The sequence below is a fragment of the Bos indicus x Bos taurus genome, chromosome 5, assembly GCF_003369695.1.
Source record: "Bos indicus x Bos taurus breed Angus x Brahman F1 hybrid chromosome 5, Bos_hybrid_MaternalHap_v2.0, whole genome shotgun sequence".
NCBI classification, from domain to species: Eukaryota; Metazoa; Chordata; class Mammalia; order Artiodactyla; family Bovidae; genus Bos; species Bos indicus x Bos taurus.
The window spans coordinates 105,531,898-105,547,790 of record NC_040080.1 but is presented as its reverse complement, the minus strand read 5'-3'; the positions used below and the strand labels follow the sequence as shown (position 1 = coordinate 105,547,790).

The following is a 15,893-nucleotide window of genomic DNA, read 5'->3' as shown; positions in this document are numbered from 1 at the left end:
CTTTCACTTTCATCAAGAGGCTCTTTAGCTCCTCTTCACTTTCTGTCATAAGGTTGGTGTCATCTGCATATCTGAGGTTACTGATATTTGTCCCATCAATGTTGATTCCAGCTTGTGTTTCTTCCAGCCCAGCGTTTCTCATGATGTACTCTGCATATAACTTAGAGGTTTAAAATAACAGTTGTTATCTTTGTATAGTTCTGCAGGTTCACTGGGCTTAGCCATGTAGTTCTTGCTTGGATTTCTTACACATTGACCGTCAGGTGTTGTTTGGGGTCACAGTCATCTGAAGTCTTTCCTGGAATGGAATTCTAAGATGGCTTACTGACATGGCTTGCAGTTGATGGAATTTGTTGGCTGGGAATTCATTTGAGGCTGTCAGCTGGAGGAGGCACCTACATGTGGTCTCTCTCTGCAGCTTGCATGGCACCTGGATTTTGAGAAAGAGTATCGCATGAATAAATTATTAAGAGACTAAGGTGGTACCTTGTAAAGCTTCAGATGACATTCTCCAAATTCATGCAACGTCTTTACTACATCCTGATGGTTACACAGGGTCAGCACAGATTCTGTGCGGGAGGGGAATACACAGGGTATGCATACCAGGAAGTGTAGGACTAACATCTTTGGAGGCTATTAATAGTAACTCTAATAAATAACAGAATTGTTAATAGAACTGGAAAAATCAGATTCTATGTTGAATATCTAAAGTGTAGGAAAAAATACATGCATGCACACTGAAACTGTGCTGTAGGAGGAGCTGCTGATAAAATGAAGAAATTCAGAGATATTAATCCTCTTCTATACACTCCTATCTCCAACCCAAAGCTCCCTCTATCATAGTCTGAGCCAGAAAAATGAAAGTATCTCTCTCTGCCTTTCTTCACACATAATATTTTTATGAAAATAAAGAATTGCACAAATATGTCAATTGGCAGAATCTAAATCAACCTCAGAAACATACCTTCAAAGGAATCTGGAGAATGTTTTGGTTTTTTTTTGCTTTTCAGGTTCTCACATAGGAAAACATGCCAGAGAGATTGTGAATGGGTGTTGAAAAAGAAAATCTATAATACTGGTCAAAACACTTGTGAATGGTCAGTTAATTGGCAGAATGGTCATCTGTAAAAAATACTTTACAACCAAGGAATAAAACAAGCTAATTGAACAAGAAAAAGAAACATAACTACCTCTTACAAATGATAAAAAGACACTAAAATTCAACAAAACCTCACAAAATTGGGAATGAAAGTTTCTTTCATGAACATGTTAGTCATTATAATGTTTTAAATTAAGACTTTTATTAAAGCATTTTCAGTATCTTGTGCAAGATTGTGTTGTTTGTGGCAGACAGACTTGAACCTTTGTCGATTTCTAGTCAAGGTGTTATTGTGATATTAAACACAGCATTATTCTGTATACATGGAAAGTGAACTTCAGCTCTAGAATATGAAAGGTGATAAGAGTGGTGTAAAAATCTGTTGCTTTTATTTTTGAATAAAGATTACAGATTTCCTCTGTTCTTGGTTCTTCAGTATTTTTCTATTGCTTTGATCAAGATTATCCTATGATAAAGAATTTAAGATTAAAGGATGATAAAATAGTTTGGGATTTTAACATGTTGTATCTCGCTTTAATATTTAAAAATGTTATAACTTCTTTCTCTTTATAGGCTGTGGTTATGGAGGAGTTTCTAATAATCATATGCATTTAAGGATAGAATTACCAACTGAGTGTAAAGAAAATCCAGAACAATTAATAAAGGTATATGTTGTTTGACTGAAAGTGCTCAATATTTTATAGTTAGAAATTTTCCTTTTCATCTCACATAGGATTTAAAGTTCACTGTCTTAAAAATTAGATTATTTTAAGCAAAGAATTGTTGGTTTTATTTTCTCTTCTGGCATAGAATATAAAACAATGAAAATTACAGTCTTTAAAATATTAGAAATGGTGATTTAAGCCAGCAATACTTGGAAATTTAATGTAAATAAGACCAGCATAACTATATTGAATAATAGTTTTTACCTAAAAAATCCAAGGAAAACCATGAAATATACTCTAATATTGTTACCTTGCTTAAGAATGTAGTATGATTCAGTGGAGTCTTAAAATACCCTGTAGAAACTTTAAATGTAGAATGTCGTCTTCTTTTTTTTAAGGTAAAATAAAAACATCTGTAAAGAAATGAGAGTAAAGGAAGGTCTAGGCTTTGGGGGTAAAACTCCTGGAAATGTATTTCAGAGAAAGTCTCTTCCACAGGCTCAGCATCTTGTTCATTTTTGTTACTCATTTAACATAACTCTAATTTTACCTAACTGTATTCTTGCTCTTTTTGAGGTGAGCAGAATTTGAAAATTACTTGTATGTATGTTTCTTACTCTATTTTTTGGTAACACTCAGTCCTGATATATTAATTTTGAATTATATTGCTACTTCATTGGACTAGATATCCTGTACCTTTTAAGCTGGAGTATGGTGGAAGTCTAATTATGGAAAAGTATGAATCAAAATTATAACTTGTATATATTTCAAGGTAAATTAGAAAAAATTGTTTTTAAAACATATTGAATATGTTAGCAATTTGTGTATATGTGCAATTGCTGCAGAAAAGAAATATAAAAAGGTGTTAGGAGGAAAACATATATTAATAGAAACATTTGGACATGAGTGTCAAGCAGGTTAATTTCGAATATTGTAAGTAAATATTAGAAAGCAATTAGAATTCTGAAATACATAAGGAGGGTAAAAGACAATTTGCTTCCCTGGGAAAAGCATTTTTCTCCACCATAAAAGAATAATTATCAATGTGCTATAGAATTATATTTGAGAGCAACTTGAAGTAAATAATTTTCTAGATATGTGCGTGTAAATACTTAATACATTATTGAAATGATAACTTTACTCTCTGTTTTGTTTTCCTTTAATCATTGGGACTTTCTTTAACCTCTTAGATGTTATCTGAAATAGAAAAAGAAGAATTTCTAAGAAGTAGAACTCACTGTGGCAGTCCTGATTTGGTTCTGGAGTCTGACCTTTGTGATTTGCCGGTGGACGAACATGTTTTGCCAGGTGGACTAGCTTGGCTGATGATATTTTTGATTATTTTAATGTGATTCACTTTAATTATCTAAAAACCTTGAACAGTTTTCTTTTGCCATTTAGAAGAAAACAGTCATGGTATTTGAAAAATACTGTACACTTATTATGGTTATTTAATTATGTTTCATAGTTTTTCCAAATGACTCCTAAATTAACTTCATTGTGGCTCAGCTGGTAAAGAATCCATCTGCAATGCGAGAGACCTGGGTTTGATCCCTGGGTTCGGAAGATCCCTTGGAGAAGGGAAAGGCTACCCACTCCGGTATTCTGGCCTAGAGAATTCCACGGACTGTATAGTCCATGGGGTCACAAAGAGTCGGACACGACTGAATGACCTTCACTTTCAATTTAACTTTATATAAGTATATTTGACAATTTTCCACATATAGAGCTGACTGCAATAGATGTACCCAGACCTGCATTTTTTAAGTGTCTAACTATGTTCCATATGTATCTCTTAACTACACACATGAATGCATGCATGTGCACACACACAGATACACACACATCGTTTTCTGGAATAGTTTGACAAGTTATATGATTTCTTTATTGACTGCAATGGAGTTTACATGTGTTTTGCACATTAGCACATTGTCTCTTCACTTTGGTGATATATTGACATTATTTCTTTATTTTGAAATTACTTTTAAATTTTATATTGGATCAGCTTTGACTGGTTTGATTTAAATTTTTTTTCTCTTCATGAATACAGATGATGCTGATATAAATTTTGGATACCGTGAAGTGGAAGAAAGATGTCGGCAGTCCTTTGAGGCTTGGCAAGACAAACAGAAAGAATTAGAAGACCAAGAGAAAGAAACTCTCAAAGTTGAGAGGGACAAAGAAGAAAAGCAGTTTCAAGAAGAAGAAGAAAAAAGACATTGTTGGATGAAACAATTTGAAGTTGAAAAGAAGAAATTAGAGAATATTCAGAAGGTAAGTTTTCTTATTTTTATTTTTCATTCATTTTTTTTTTGAATCAGTAACTCCTGAACAGTACTGAGGTTTTGGATTATGGTGTGGCTCGAGCTCCATTCTATGGGTTTTAATTAGTCCTAATAATCAAAGCAGCTCACTGGGAATTAACAATATTAACATGGACCCCTTGCTTATTTTCCATGAAATTCGTTGTAATTTCAGGTACTGCTTTGGATTTTGAGGTCCCCCAGAGTCTAGAGTTTCAAAGACTGTCCTAAAAAAAGCTGACATTTACAACATAAATTGTTGCTCTTCTCTACCCTCCTAATCATAGAAAAAGGCAACAGAATTGTCTCCATCACAAAATGTCCTTACTCTGTAGTCTGATATCTAGCAATTATGTAAAACATATTTGGTTAAAGTGGTTCAGGCATGTAGGTAATAGTTGTGCTGCATTCCCATAAATGAGCTAATTTCTGGGACTTGAACATTTTTGGAATAAGGGAGTTCTGAGTTGTTTTCCTTTCTGTTTTCTCCCAGCTGGTCCTCAGGTGGTCCACATCCTGAGGCCACGGTAGTGGCATCTTGAGAAACTGGTGGATTTGGGGGACTCACTTGTGGACCACCAGGATCCTTAGACTGTATGGATAACAGGCAGGACTTACATCTGCTTTGCATTACTAAAGTAGCTTATGAGTTACTCCCAACTTACTAGTTTTGAGTCTTCCGTGTACAGAACGTTAGCATGTCGTCACATAGGCAGTTCAGGGTATCCTGGCCTCCCATGTTGAGTACATTGCATTTCTGAATTACGTAGAAAGTAAATACATGAAAAACAATGATAATATTGCAGAACCAGCTTGTCCACAGCTTTTACTAATAGTAAGCTACAAATCTTTAGCTTCCTTTTAGTTCATATTTCCTTTCCACAGACTAGATTAGCACAGACTAGTTATTTTCAAAAGTCAGAAGCTATTTTTTTTCCCATTCCAGAATAGAAGTTAATACAATGTAGATTATTGGAGTAGTGTTTCCTGGCTTGTGGCAAAATGTATCACTGCTGTTGATTGTTAGTGATATTTTCTAAAATACAGCTGATTTTTAAATTCTGTTTTCATTGCTATTTTTAGTTTGTTTTGTAACAAAAATTTACTGACTACTTCAAGGGCAAAACTTTCAGCTATATGCTTGATGTTACAAAAGAAATTTAACGCCAGGGCCTTACCCTTAAAGAATTATAACTTAGTTTTTGAACGCAATTTGTACTTTATCATAAATTTATGATTTAAAAATATATATGACATTAGTAGATTAATGAGTTTCCAAATGTGTGCTTTGTTTTACCTTGGAGCTTCAAAGTTTTCCACTGGGATCATTCCATAATTTTATAGTGATGGCTTCTAAATAGATAATTTACATATTCAGTAATTCTCACCTGTGTCTTTGTTAGCTTCTTCTTCCATTTTCTAAAACTGCTATTATAAATTTCTTTCCTTAAGAGTTCTACCCAACTCCTTATTCCTTGTTATTAGTAACCAATCACATTTTTGCATCAATTACGAACTTCTTTTTCTTTCTAATCCCACATCTGCTAACTGCTAAGTTGCTTCAGTCGTGTCCAACTCTGTGCGACCCCATAGACGGCAGCCCATCAGGCTCCTCCGTCCCTGGGATTCTCCAGGCAAGAATACTGGAGTGGGTTGCCATTTCCTTCCCCAATCCCACATCTGGTTAACATTAATTTTTGTGGTCACCTTTTTAGCTTTATTTTTTGCCTTTGCTCTTATCTCCGTAAGAGAGGCTTCTTCTACCAAAGGCCAACTTTTCATGCTTTGCTCTATGTTCTATCATTTTCCAGGTTACTTTTACTTTTTCCTATGTGTTAAAATACTCCGACAACTTCCTCCTTTCTTACTGCTTATACTCGTGTTCAATTTTCACCTGTCCTAGAAATAAAACAAAACAGAAAACTCAGATCACTGTTGTTTAAATATCTTTCTTTAGCTTCTCTTTAGCTTTACTTATCATAGACAGGCTTCTTAAGGAGTAGTTATTTGTACTCAATCCATTTCCTCATCTTTCATTCAAATCTAAACCTTGTAGCTGCCTTCCACCTCCATCCCAGTGAATTAAATTGCTTTTGACAAAAACAAAACAAAACAAAATGTCATCTTCTAAGCTGACTTTGAGAAAAATACAATCACTTCTAGAACCATACTCACAGGTCCTAGTGAAGTTGCTCACTAGTGTCCAGCTTTTTGCAACCACATGGACTGTAGCCTATCAGGGCTCCTCTATCCATGAGATTTTCCAGGCAAGAGTACTGGAGTGGGTTGCCATTTCCTTCTCCAAAGGATCTTCTCAACCCAGGGATCGAACCTGGGTCTCCCACATTGCAGGAAGATGCTCTACCATCTGAGCCACCAGTCAGTATTTATTTTTGCCTCTTTTCCTTTTTATGCCAGTAAAAATCTGTTGACCATTTCATTTTCCCTTTACTTCTGTGGGACCACACTACCTTGATTGTCTTCTTACATACTTGGGCATTTTTCCTTGGTATCTGTTTTTAGGTTAATTTTTTTCTCCTTCTCCCTGAATGTGTCCTACCCCGGATTCCATCTTTTGCTCTTTCTTTTCTTACTCCATGTATTTTCTCTTGTGATAGTCTCAAACACAGCAATGGCTGTTCAGAACCAAATCTATAGTTATAAAATAAAGTGAACTACATAACTGTTATACTCAGAACTTAGTGGATCTAAAACTGAATACATTGTCTTTCTGAGTCATGCTCTTCCTCTGGTGGTCGTTAGTCATTATTTTGATGAGCTATCCTCTCATCATCGGAGAAGGCAATGGCACCCCACTCCAGTACTTTTGTCTAGAAAATCCCACGGACAGAGGAGCCTGGTAGGCTGCAGTCCATGGGGTCGCTAGAGTCGGACATGACTGAGCGACTTCACTTTCACTTTTCACTTTCATGCATTGGAGAAGGAAATGGCAACCCACTCCAGTGTTCTTGCCTGGAGAATCCCAGGGATGGCGGGGCCTGGTGGGCTGCTGTCTATGGGGTCGCACAGAGTCAGACATGACTGAAGTGACTTAGCAGCATGCTCTCATCATAGACTAAGCTAAAAAGTTGAGTACCATTTCTGACTCTTCTCTCTCTTTTATGGTCCTATCCTTCTAATAGTTCATTATCCACTGTCTCATCCATATGTCTACTGCTGCCCCATAGTTCAGGATGTCCTAATGTCTAGCTTGGAATATTTGCTATACTCTCTAATTGACCTACTTTTGGTCTTGTATTCTGGAAACTCATGCACAGTAGTGCAGTCAGAAGGATAATTATTTTCCAAAAAAAATGTTATTTCCATGCTTAAATGCCATTAAAATTTCCCACAGCTCATATGAGATAATTTCCAAAGAACTTTTCCCACTTCCTTTGATTCAGTCAGTTGGCAGTTGGTGGCAGTTTCATATTTGCATTGTGTTTGCATCTCTTCTGACTCCTGTGACCTCATCTGTAGAAGGCCCTCACTGATTCTCTCATGGACTTCTGTAATACCTACTTCATTGATCCCCTTAGTGTTTCCTTGCCTTACTTATTAAATGTGTTGGTTTAGTTGTTAAGTCATGTCCAACTCTTGGGGCCCCGTAGACTATAGCCTGCCAGGCTCCTCTGTCCATGGGATTATCCAGGCAAGAATACTGGAGTGGGTTGCCATTTCCTTCTCCAGGGGATCTTCCCATCCAGGGATCAAGCCCAGGTCTCCTGAATTGCCGGCATATTCTTTACTGACTGCTATCAAATGTAACCTTATAATTTTCCTAAAACTGAGTTGTAATCATTTTCCTAGTTCAAAAACTTTTTAATAAATGCCTCAAATGTTTAATCTCTTAAAAGCCAAATTATTTCAAAAGCAATCTTTTGTATGAACCTTTCATAATCCTCTAATTATTATATCTCTTCCTACTGTAATCCTTATAGTTCTTATCTTGTGATTAACTTATTCTGCTAAATTTGGGGTAATGTGTAAACATATGATAGCATATTAGAATTACTAAAGGTAAAGTTTTTGAGGAAGGGGATTATATTTTACTGACCTTTGTTTATTTTTCAGAGCCTTAACAAAATAGATGCTAATAATGAGTTAATGAAAGAAAACAGTTACCCTCTGAGATGATTTATTATGTGAATTAAATGAAATAGTTTGGAGAGAAAAAAAATCTATAATGCAAAACCCATCTTAACATACATTATCATTTGTAATTTTTGCATTATCCAGGAGTATTTCTAGCTAGTGCATTTTATTATGTGAATAAATATACTCAAATTAATAAAACAGCTTCCCAAGATTACAGATATCTTCATGTGCTAATAGGAAACCTAGATATCATTTTATGATATTTTAAGTTGGGATTAAAATTGTTATTCCAGTACTAATAACCGGGGGGCCGTTGGGTGAGTTATTATCTTTAACCATTGTTTACTAATATATGTGGTAAGACTCATACAGATAAACATAATATTTTTTATATTTGAATATCATATTTCAATATTATCATATGTTCAGCAAGAACAGGACAAGATGAATGATGAACTTCATAAAGAGGAGAAAATATGGAAGGAGAGATTTAAACAGCATGCGGTATGTATTTATTGTTTGTAAGCAGCACAATAATCATTCTCCATTTGAAATAAATTGCTATGCTTGGAGTGAATATTTTAAAATAATATTGCCCATTGGTATAGGATTTAATTTACTCAAGTTTTAAAAATACTTAGTCACTAGAAACTCTCCTTGAAATGAAATATCCTCACACGGAAGGTAAACTGGTTCAATTATTGAATGTGTCTATGTAAAACTGTAAATGTAAAATTTCTTCTAAAGTTTGAGGAAGCATACTGTTATGTTTGAGGAAACATTATGTATGAGGAAACATACTGTTATTTCATTATGATTTAGGATTGTTATGAAAGGTTACTGCATTTCTTTAATGCAACTAATTGAATGTGTTAAGTATCCCTTTAAGTTTAAGATGACGCATTTATTATTTTTAACTAATTTACACTGCAGCTTTTATATAAGATTATTTTAAGTAATTGCAAATAAAAAGTAGATAAAATTTCCCATAATTCTGTAATGTAGTTAAAAATATTACCTTTCTTTGTATTTTTCCAACTCTTTTTAAAGTTTATATAAACACATTCCTGAAAAAGTAGGCATATCCTATCCATCTCTAAATAAAATGGTTGGTTAGGCATGTGAAGATGCAGGTTCAATATGAATGACAAGAAAAAAAATGACAACAGTGACTCACAGGTAATCCAAACGTTGGCGTTAGGAGAGCCATGAAATTCCCGTAATTATTATATAGCAGCAAAATAAACAGGAGATATGAAAAGAAAATTAGAATCTTTAATGTAATACCAAGTATATATTCTTCCCCTGGAGGAGGGCTTGGCAGCTCTCTCCAGTATTCTCTGGAAAATTCCATGGACCAAGGAGCCTGGCTGGCTACAGTCTATAGAGTCACAAAGAGTTGGACACAACTGAAGCAGCTTAGCACAACACAGCAGCACAAAGTATATATTCTAGACTTGAATAGTTCAGTGTAAAAAGTAAAATTTCAGTGGATAGATTTAACATTAGATTTGACAAAACAGATGAGAACATTATTGAAGCTAAAGGGAAGTCAATAGAAAATGCCCAAATGTAAGCACAGAGAGGACAAAACTGGGGAAAACAGAAAAGAGAAGAAGAAATATGTGATACACAATGAAAATATTAAAAATGTGTATAATAGTAATTTGGAAGGAAAGGAGAGAATGGGGCAGAACCTTTGGGTAAAGAGATAATAGTTGAAATGGTTTCAAATTGTTTTAGAAAATTCAACTTGAACATTTAAAGATGAGTAAAGATCCCCAAGTTGAATCAATACAAAGAAAATCACACCTGGGGATTGAATAGTGTAACTATTAAAATTCGAGATAAGGAGGGAAGATCTTAAAATCAGCCAAAGAAAAGGCTCATTACCTAAAAAGGAGCAACAGTAAACTGGCAGCTGATGTTCATCCTTACATGAAATGATGGAAAGACGACGACAGAGTAAAAAACCTAAGTGCTAAGTGTTAAGGGTTTCTTTGATCATTGTTGTTCCATCAGTCGCTTAGCCGTGTCCAACTCTTTGCCACCCCCTGGACTGCAGCGCGCAAGGCTTCCCTGTCCTTTACTATCTCTTTGAGTTTGCTCAAACTAATGTCCATCGAGTCGATGATGCCATCCGACCATCTCATCCTCAGTTGCTCCCTTCTCCTGCCCTCAATCTTTCCCAGCATCAGGGTCTTTTCCAATGAGTTGACTCTTCATGTCAGGTGGCCAAAGTATTGGAGCTTCGTCCTCATCATCAGTCCTTATTTAGGGTTGATTTCCTTTAGGATGGACTGGCTTGATCTCCTTGCTCTCTCTGATTAGTGTTCTTTGAATCCTCAGTCTTCCTCTGCTTTCTGGACTCAGTTTTCCTTTCTTGGAGTATACAGCTAAACACTTGCCAAAAATATACTTTTGGACAGGAAATTTTCTCAATGTTTGCACAATTGAAAATGTTTTTATTTTGCTTTTAAAACTGAATGATTAGTTTTCTTGGATGCAGAATGGAGGTTTATTACAATTCAGTTTTAGCAATTTAAAGATATAACTCCATTACATGTTTATTTTTGCACATGCCATCTCTGGGCTTCCCCTGTGGCTCAGCTGGTAAAGAATCCACCTGCAACATGGGAGACCTGGGTTCAATCCTGGGTTGGGCAGATCCCCTGGAGGAGGCCTTGGCAACCCACTCCAGTATTCTTACCTGGAGAATCCCCAAGCACAGAGGAACCTGGTGGGCTACAGTCCATAGTGTCTCAAAAGAGTCAGACATGATTGAGCGACTAAGCAAACACAAAGCACGTGCCGTCTTTGATCGCAAATCTGATGCTCGTTTATTAAGTTCTTTTGAAGCTTTAAGATTTTTCACTTTTTGCATTCATCCACACATATTTGCTGGTTTTCTACTGTGTGCCAGGTAGGTACCTCTCTATGAGTACTTAGGATACAGCAGTGAATAAAACAGAAATAATCCCTGCCTTCATAGAGCTTATATTCCTTAGTGTTCTGAAATATTGTTAGTGTTTACTATATGAGCCATCACTGTGTGTGTGTGTGTGTGAGTGTGAGTGTGTGTGTGTGTGTGTGTGAAATGGACTCATCTGAAGGCCTTTGTTTTTGGTTTAGAAAACATTTTTCTATGATTCTCTTCTCTTCAGTTTTTCTCAGTTTTTTTATTTTGGAACTCCGGTTAGTCATATGTTGAAGTTTCTGTGTTGATTGCCTTTACACCTGAATGTCGTATATTTCATAACTTTGTGTTTTGTATATTGTTTTGGGAAACATCTAATTTTGAAGTTTTGTTTAGGCATTTAGCTATTCAACAATTTTATCATGATTTTTGTTTGTTTGAGTGAGTCATATATTTTTATTTGGGCACTTGCATTTCATTTTTTATATGAGATTCTTATTTAAACATTTTTTCTTAAACATATCTTTAGCTTTTACTTAAATAGTTTTCTCAGAAATTGGACCTTCCTTTTGCTTATTGAAGCATTTTTGTCACTTCACATCATTTGTGTTAGTTTTTCTAAATATTTGTGCTGGGGTCCAGCCCCGGTGGATCCAGGGAATTCGAAGGGGAGGTGGCTACGGCGATCAGGAAACAACAGCTTATTCAAATGTTAATTAAAGATATAAAGAGTGGTTAAATAAGGATAGCTCAGTGAGGAAATTGAGTGGAGAAATGAGGCTGAAATAAGGATAGCTCAGTGAGGAAATTCAGTGGAGAAAAGAGGCTGAATAATTCAGCCAGAAGGTGAGAGAAAGAACGACATGGGGAGACCAAGTTTCGGTGAACAAGGCCCGCACTTTATTTTCCAAAGTAGTTTTATACCTTAAGTTATGCATAGAGGATAATGGGGGAAGGGGTAGAGTCACGCAGCAAGCCAGGCTTTCTTCCTGCAAACTTATCATATGCAAAAGCTTAGGTGATTTGCATCATCTTCTGGCCCGGAGGCCTGTTAACATCTTAAGACCCTTTCTTCAGAAATCTTATTTTTCTCTAAAGGTGATTAGTCAGGCACCACACTCCAAAAGCATTAGATAAAGTTGCATTCCTACAGAGCAAAGGTGTGGTGGGCTATAACAAGAAAAAGAATTAACTCAAGGGTCCCAGGTTACAAACATTAAAGCTACTACTTACACCAAGTATATTAATCAATACACTGCCAGGGACACAGCAGGTAAGGGATATGGAGACTTAGCAGCAAACATTGGCCCAACAAGTGAAAAACCCTTCACCAATACAGTTTCTAATCAATCTTTTAATTGCTCAAAGGAATCTGTATTTAGACAGTTTAGAACATCTCATGCCTCTTACAGTTGGGAGGCTCTGAACAATCACAATTGGCCGGAAAAACCTATTCAGGCAGGCTAGAGGACTTCCAAAGGAGTTTGTAGGTTGAAACACTGTCACACCCAGGAATTATTAACTGGAGCTGTAAGTTAACTCTTTTTTCAGAGAGAGGTAGTGGGGGACAGCCACCCGTAAAGTCAGAGGTGTATGTGAGAGAACAAAGCAGAAAGAAGGCAGACTCTGGTTTTGGGGGTAGATGCTCGAGAATTTCCAGGGGGACTCCTGAGGCTCGATCTTACCTTTGCGTATGCCGAGACTCCTTCCTCATGACCTTTGCCACGGGCAGAGCTCCTCAGCCGGCTCCCAGCATATTTGCCCAATTTTGTTGATCTGTTTACTTCTGTTTTAGGAGTTTAGTGACAATGATATTCTCACCCAACTCTGGATTACTTCACTTAGTGCTTTATGGGCTTATCAGCTCTCCTAATAGACAGGATAAGATATATAACTAGACTAATGTGTATCTACTACCTCACCTTCCTTATACTATAACTTAAAAATCATTCAGTTTCTGCAGTCCCTGTGCTGCTCGCTCTAGGGGTCTCTTTTATCAGAACACCCGTCTTATAAAGTTTGAAGTCCTTTTCTCCTACACAAATTTTAGATTTTGGCTTTTCTTGCCTTTTCTTTGTGTCCTTCTGACTGCATATGCTTTCTATCGTCAAAGAATTCCTCAATTCCCCAATTTCAAGTACAGTCTTAATATTAGAGTATCAGCTTACTAAATTGATAGAAGTTCCTAAATATTTTAAAAATCAGTATGCCCTTTTAAATAAATTACTTTAGTTCCTCTAAGTAAATTTTCTATTGATTTTATTATGATTTCAGTTTCAGTATTTGTTTTAATCTATATTACATATGATACTTTAGTAATATTTCACATTTAGCATATGCTAACTACTATATATCTTACTTTATTTTAGGAATTTATTAGAAACTTACATTTACAAATGGAAGAAGAAAGAACAAAATTCAAAGACCTACAGGAAAAAGAAAAAATGCGTTTGTCAAAACTGCAGCATAATGCAGCTGTAAAAATTCAAGCTAAATATAAAGCATTTGTGGCCTACCAAAAATATGGCCCAATCATAAAGGAACAAATAGAAAGTAAGAAAAAGAAAGCACAAGAGTGGAAGGAAAAGGAAGCAAAAATACGACAGATAGAAGAAGAAAAACGGAAAAGATTAGAGGAGAAACAAAGAATAGAAGAAGAGATAGAAAAGCAGATGCAAGAGGGAAGGAAAAGGAGAGAAAAGGAATATATGGGAAAAAAGAACATCCTGAGACAAGAAAGGGAGCAACTATTAAAGATGGAAAAATTGATATTGAGAGAAGCTACAAGAAAACAGCTAATAATAAGTAGAGCATTAAAGAAGGGAGAATATAATGCCAAACATTTACCTATTGAGGATACATCAAAGAATAAGGATGTTGGAGCCAAAAGGCTAGGGGATGGAAAGTTAAAAATGTGGGAAGATGCTTCCCCTTGGTTAGCTGAAGAGTCAGATAAGAGAAAAAATGTAGATAGAGAGCTTGTATTGAAAGAATCAGTCCAAGTGCAATTAAAAGAATCTATGTCAAGCCAAGCAATTTTGGCAGTATTTAAAGTGGAAGAGAAAAAAAAGAACCTAGCAGTACAATGTTCAGAAGAATTCGTCAAGCAAAAAAGGAATTATGAAAACAGAGATCAGAAAAACCAACTGGAAAACCTGCATCTAAAAGAAGATGTCAGAGAACAGTTCCAGTCGCAAGAATTACAGTCTCAAGTACAAAAAGAGGAAGTCTTGAAACCTTCCATAAATGAGACTATGAGACAAGAAACCCAAATAATACTAGGAAACAATCAAGAAATTGATGAAGTAAAAGACAATGAATCACAGAAAATAGTTGATGATAACCAACAGAATAAGATGCAAAAAGTAGAAAAAGAAATATCAGGACAGTTAGGAACATTATATGAAGAAAATAATATAAAGGAAATTTCAGTCATTTCAATGAAACAAAAACAAGTACCACTGAAATTAGAAAAATCTGAACATATAGGGGAAAATACATTACTACAAGAAGAAGAAATTGATTTAAAATCTAAAGAAGCAGAGGAGAACCCAAACGGCAGTGCTCTGAATAGTGACTTGGTTTTTAACACTAATGATGCTGTGATAAATGTAGAAGGCAAAATAAACAAGCAAAACTATATTGTAGATGCTCCTTGTGAAGATTTGGGTGGCTATAATGCAAAGAACTGTTTGGTTTTTAAAGAAGTAAACTCTCTTAAGTCTCAGATTCAAGAAATTCCAGAAGAATGTCATGAAAATACAGCTGAATGTGAAAATATAGTGGCCTGCTCTATAGAGCCAACACTTCTGTCTTCTATTGAAGAAAAGAGGCTAGCTTGGATAACATCATTTAAACCCTGGTTTGAAATTTTCAAGCAAAATCAACAGAAGAAAATTGTTAAAAGAAGGAGAATTATAAAATGCCCAGTCAACACGATGCCCCCTTTGAATCCACTAGAAATTCTTCGGTGTGGTCCTTGGGATACTTTACAGCAGGTATTTTATAATACTTTTAACATACTGAATTTTAATTGGTTCTCTAAAATGTAACTTCAAAAATCTTTATGTAAGGCAGATTTTATTTTTAATCGAAGTATGCTGCTGCTGCCAAGTTGCTTCAGTCGTGTCCAACTCTATGCGACCCCACAGACAGCAGCCCACCAGTTGATGTACAAAAGGTTACAGGTGTACAATATAGTAACTCATAATTTTTAAAGGTTATACTCCATTTATGGTTATTATAATATATTGGTTATATTCCCTGTATTGTACAACAAATCCTTATAGCTTACTTACTTACTTACTCCCCCCTTTCCTCTCCCTACTGGTAATCACTAATATGTTCTTTGTTTCTCAGAGTCTTCTTTTTTTTGTATCCAAGAATTTTCTCAGTCAATGAAGTTACTAATGAAATACTTATCCTATTTGAGAAGAGTTGTACTTAAACGATCTCCTCAATTAAAACTATTCAGTGCATCGTCTTCAGTGAGGCACTCTGAAGAGCTTTGATTTATATCTTGAAACCTATTTTCGAGGCGCCAATAGCATTATTAGGCTTCTAAGAATGGAGTCATCTGGGAAAGTAGAGTTGAATTAGAGTAGAAAATTTGTAGATTGATACTCAGCTTGGAGCTAGTTTGTTTTAGTCCTGGAACACAGCACCACCTAGTGGCTCCTTTTGTAATTTAGTCACGCGCTATATAAACATGGTACATGGCTCCTCCGTCCATGGGATTCTCTAGGCAAGAATACTGGAATGGGTTGCCATTGCCTTCTCCAGGGGATCTTCCTGACCCAGAGATCGAACCC

General features: G+C 35.7%; 1 protein-coding gene across 2 annotated transcripts in view; it reads left to right on the top strand.

Annotated features, from left to right (window-relative positions):
• Positions 1-15,893, top strand: part of LRRIQ1 (leucine rich repeats and IQ motif containing 1) — a 225,815-nt gene that overhangs the window by 9,022 nt on the left and 200,900 nt on the right. For both annotated transcript variants that reach the window (XM_027543219.1, XM_027543220.1), the window contains exons 4-8: positions 1,673-1,764; positions 2,955-3,072; positions 3,815-4,038; positions 8,595-8,669; positions 13,452-15,080. In XM_027543219.1, coding sequence (XP_027399020.1) covers positions 1,673-1,764; positions 2,955-3,072; positions 3,815-4,038; positions 8,595-8,669; positions 13,452-15,080 — 2,138 coding nt within the window. The remainder of the gene's footprint in view (positions 1-1,672; positions 1,765-2,954; positions 3,073-3,814; positions 4,039-8,594; positions 8,670-13,451; positions 15,081-15,893) is intronic.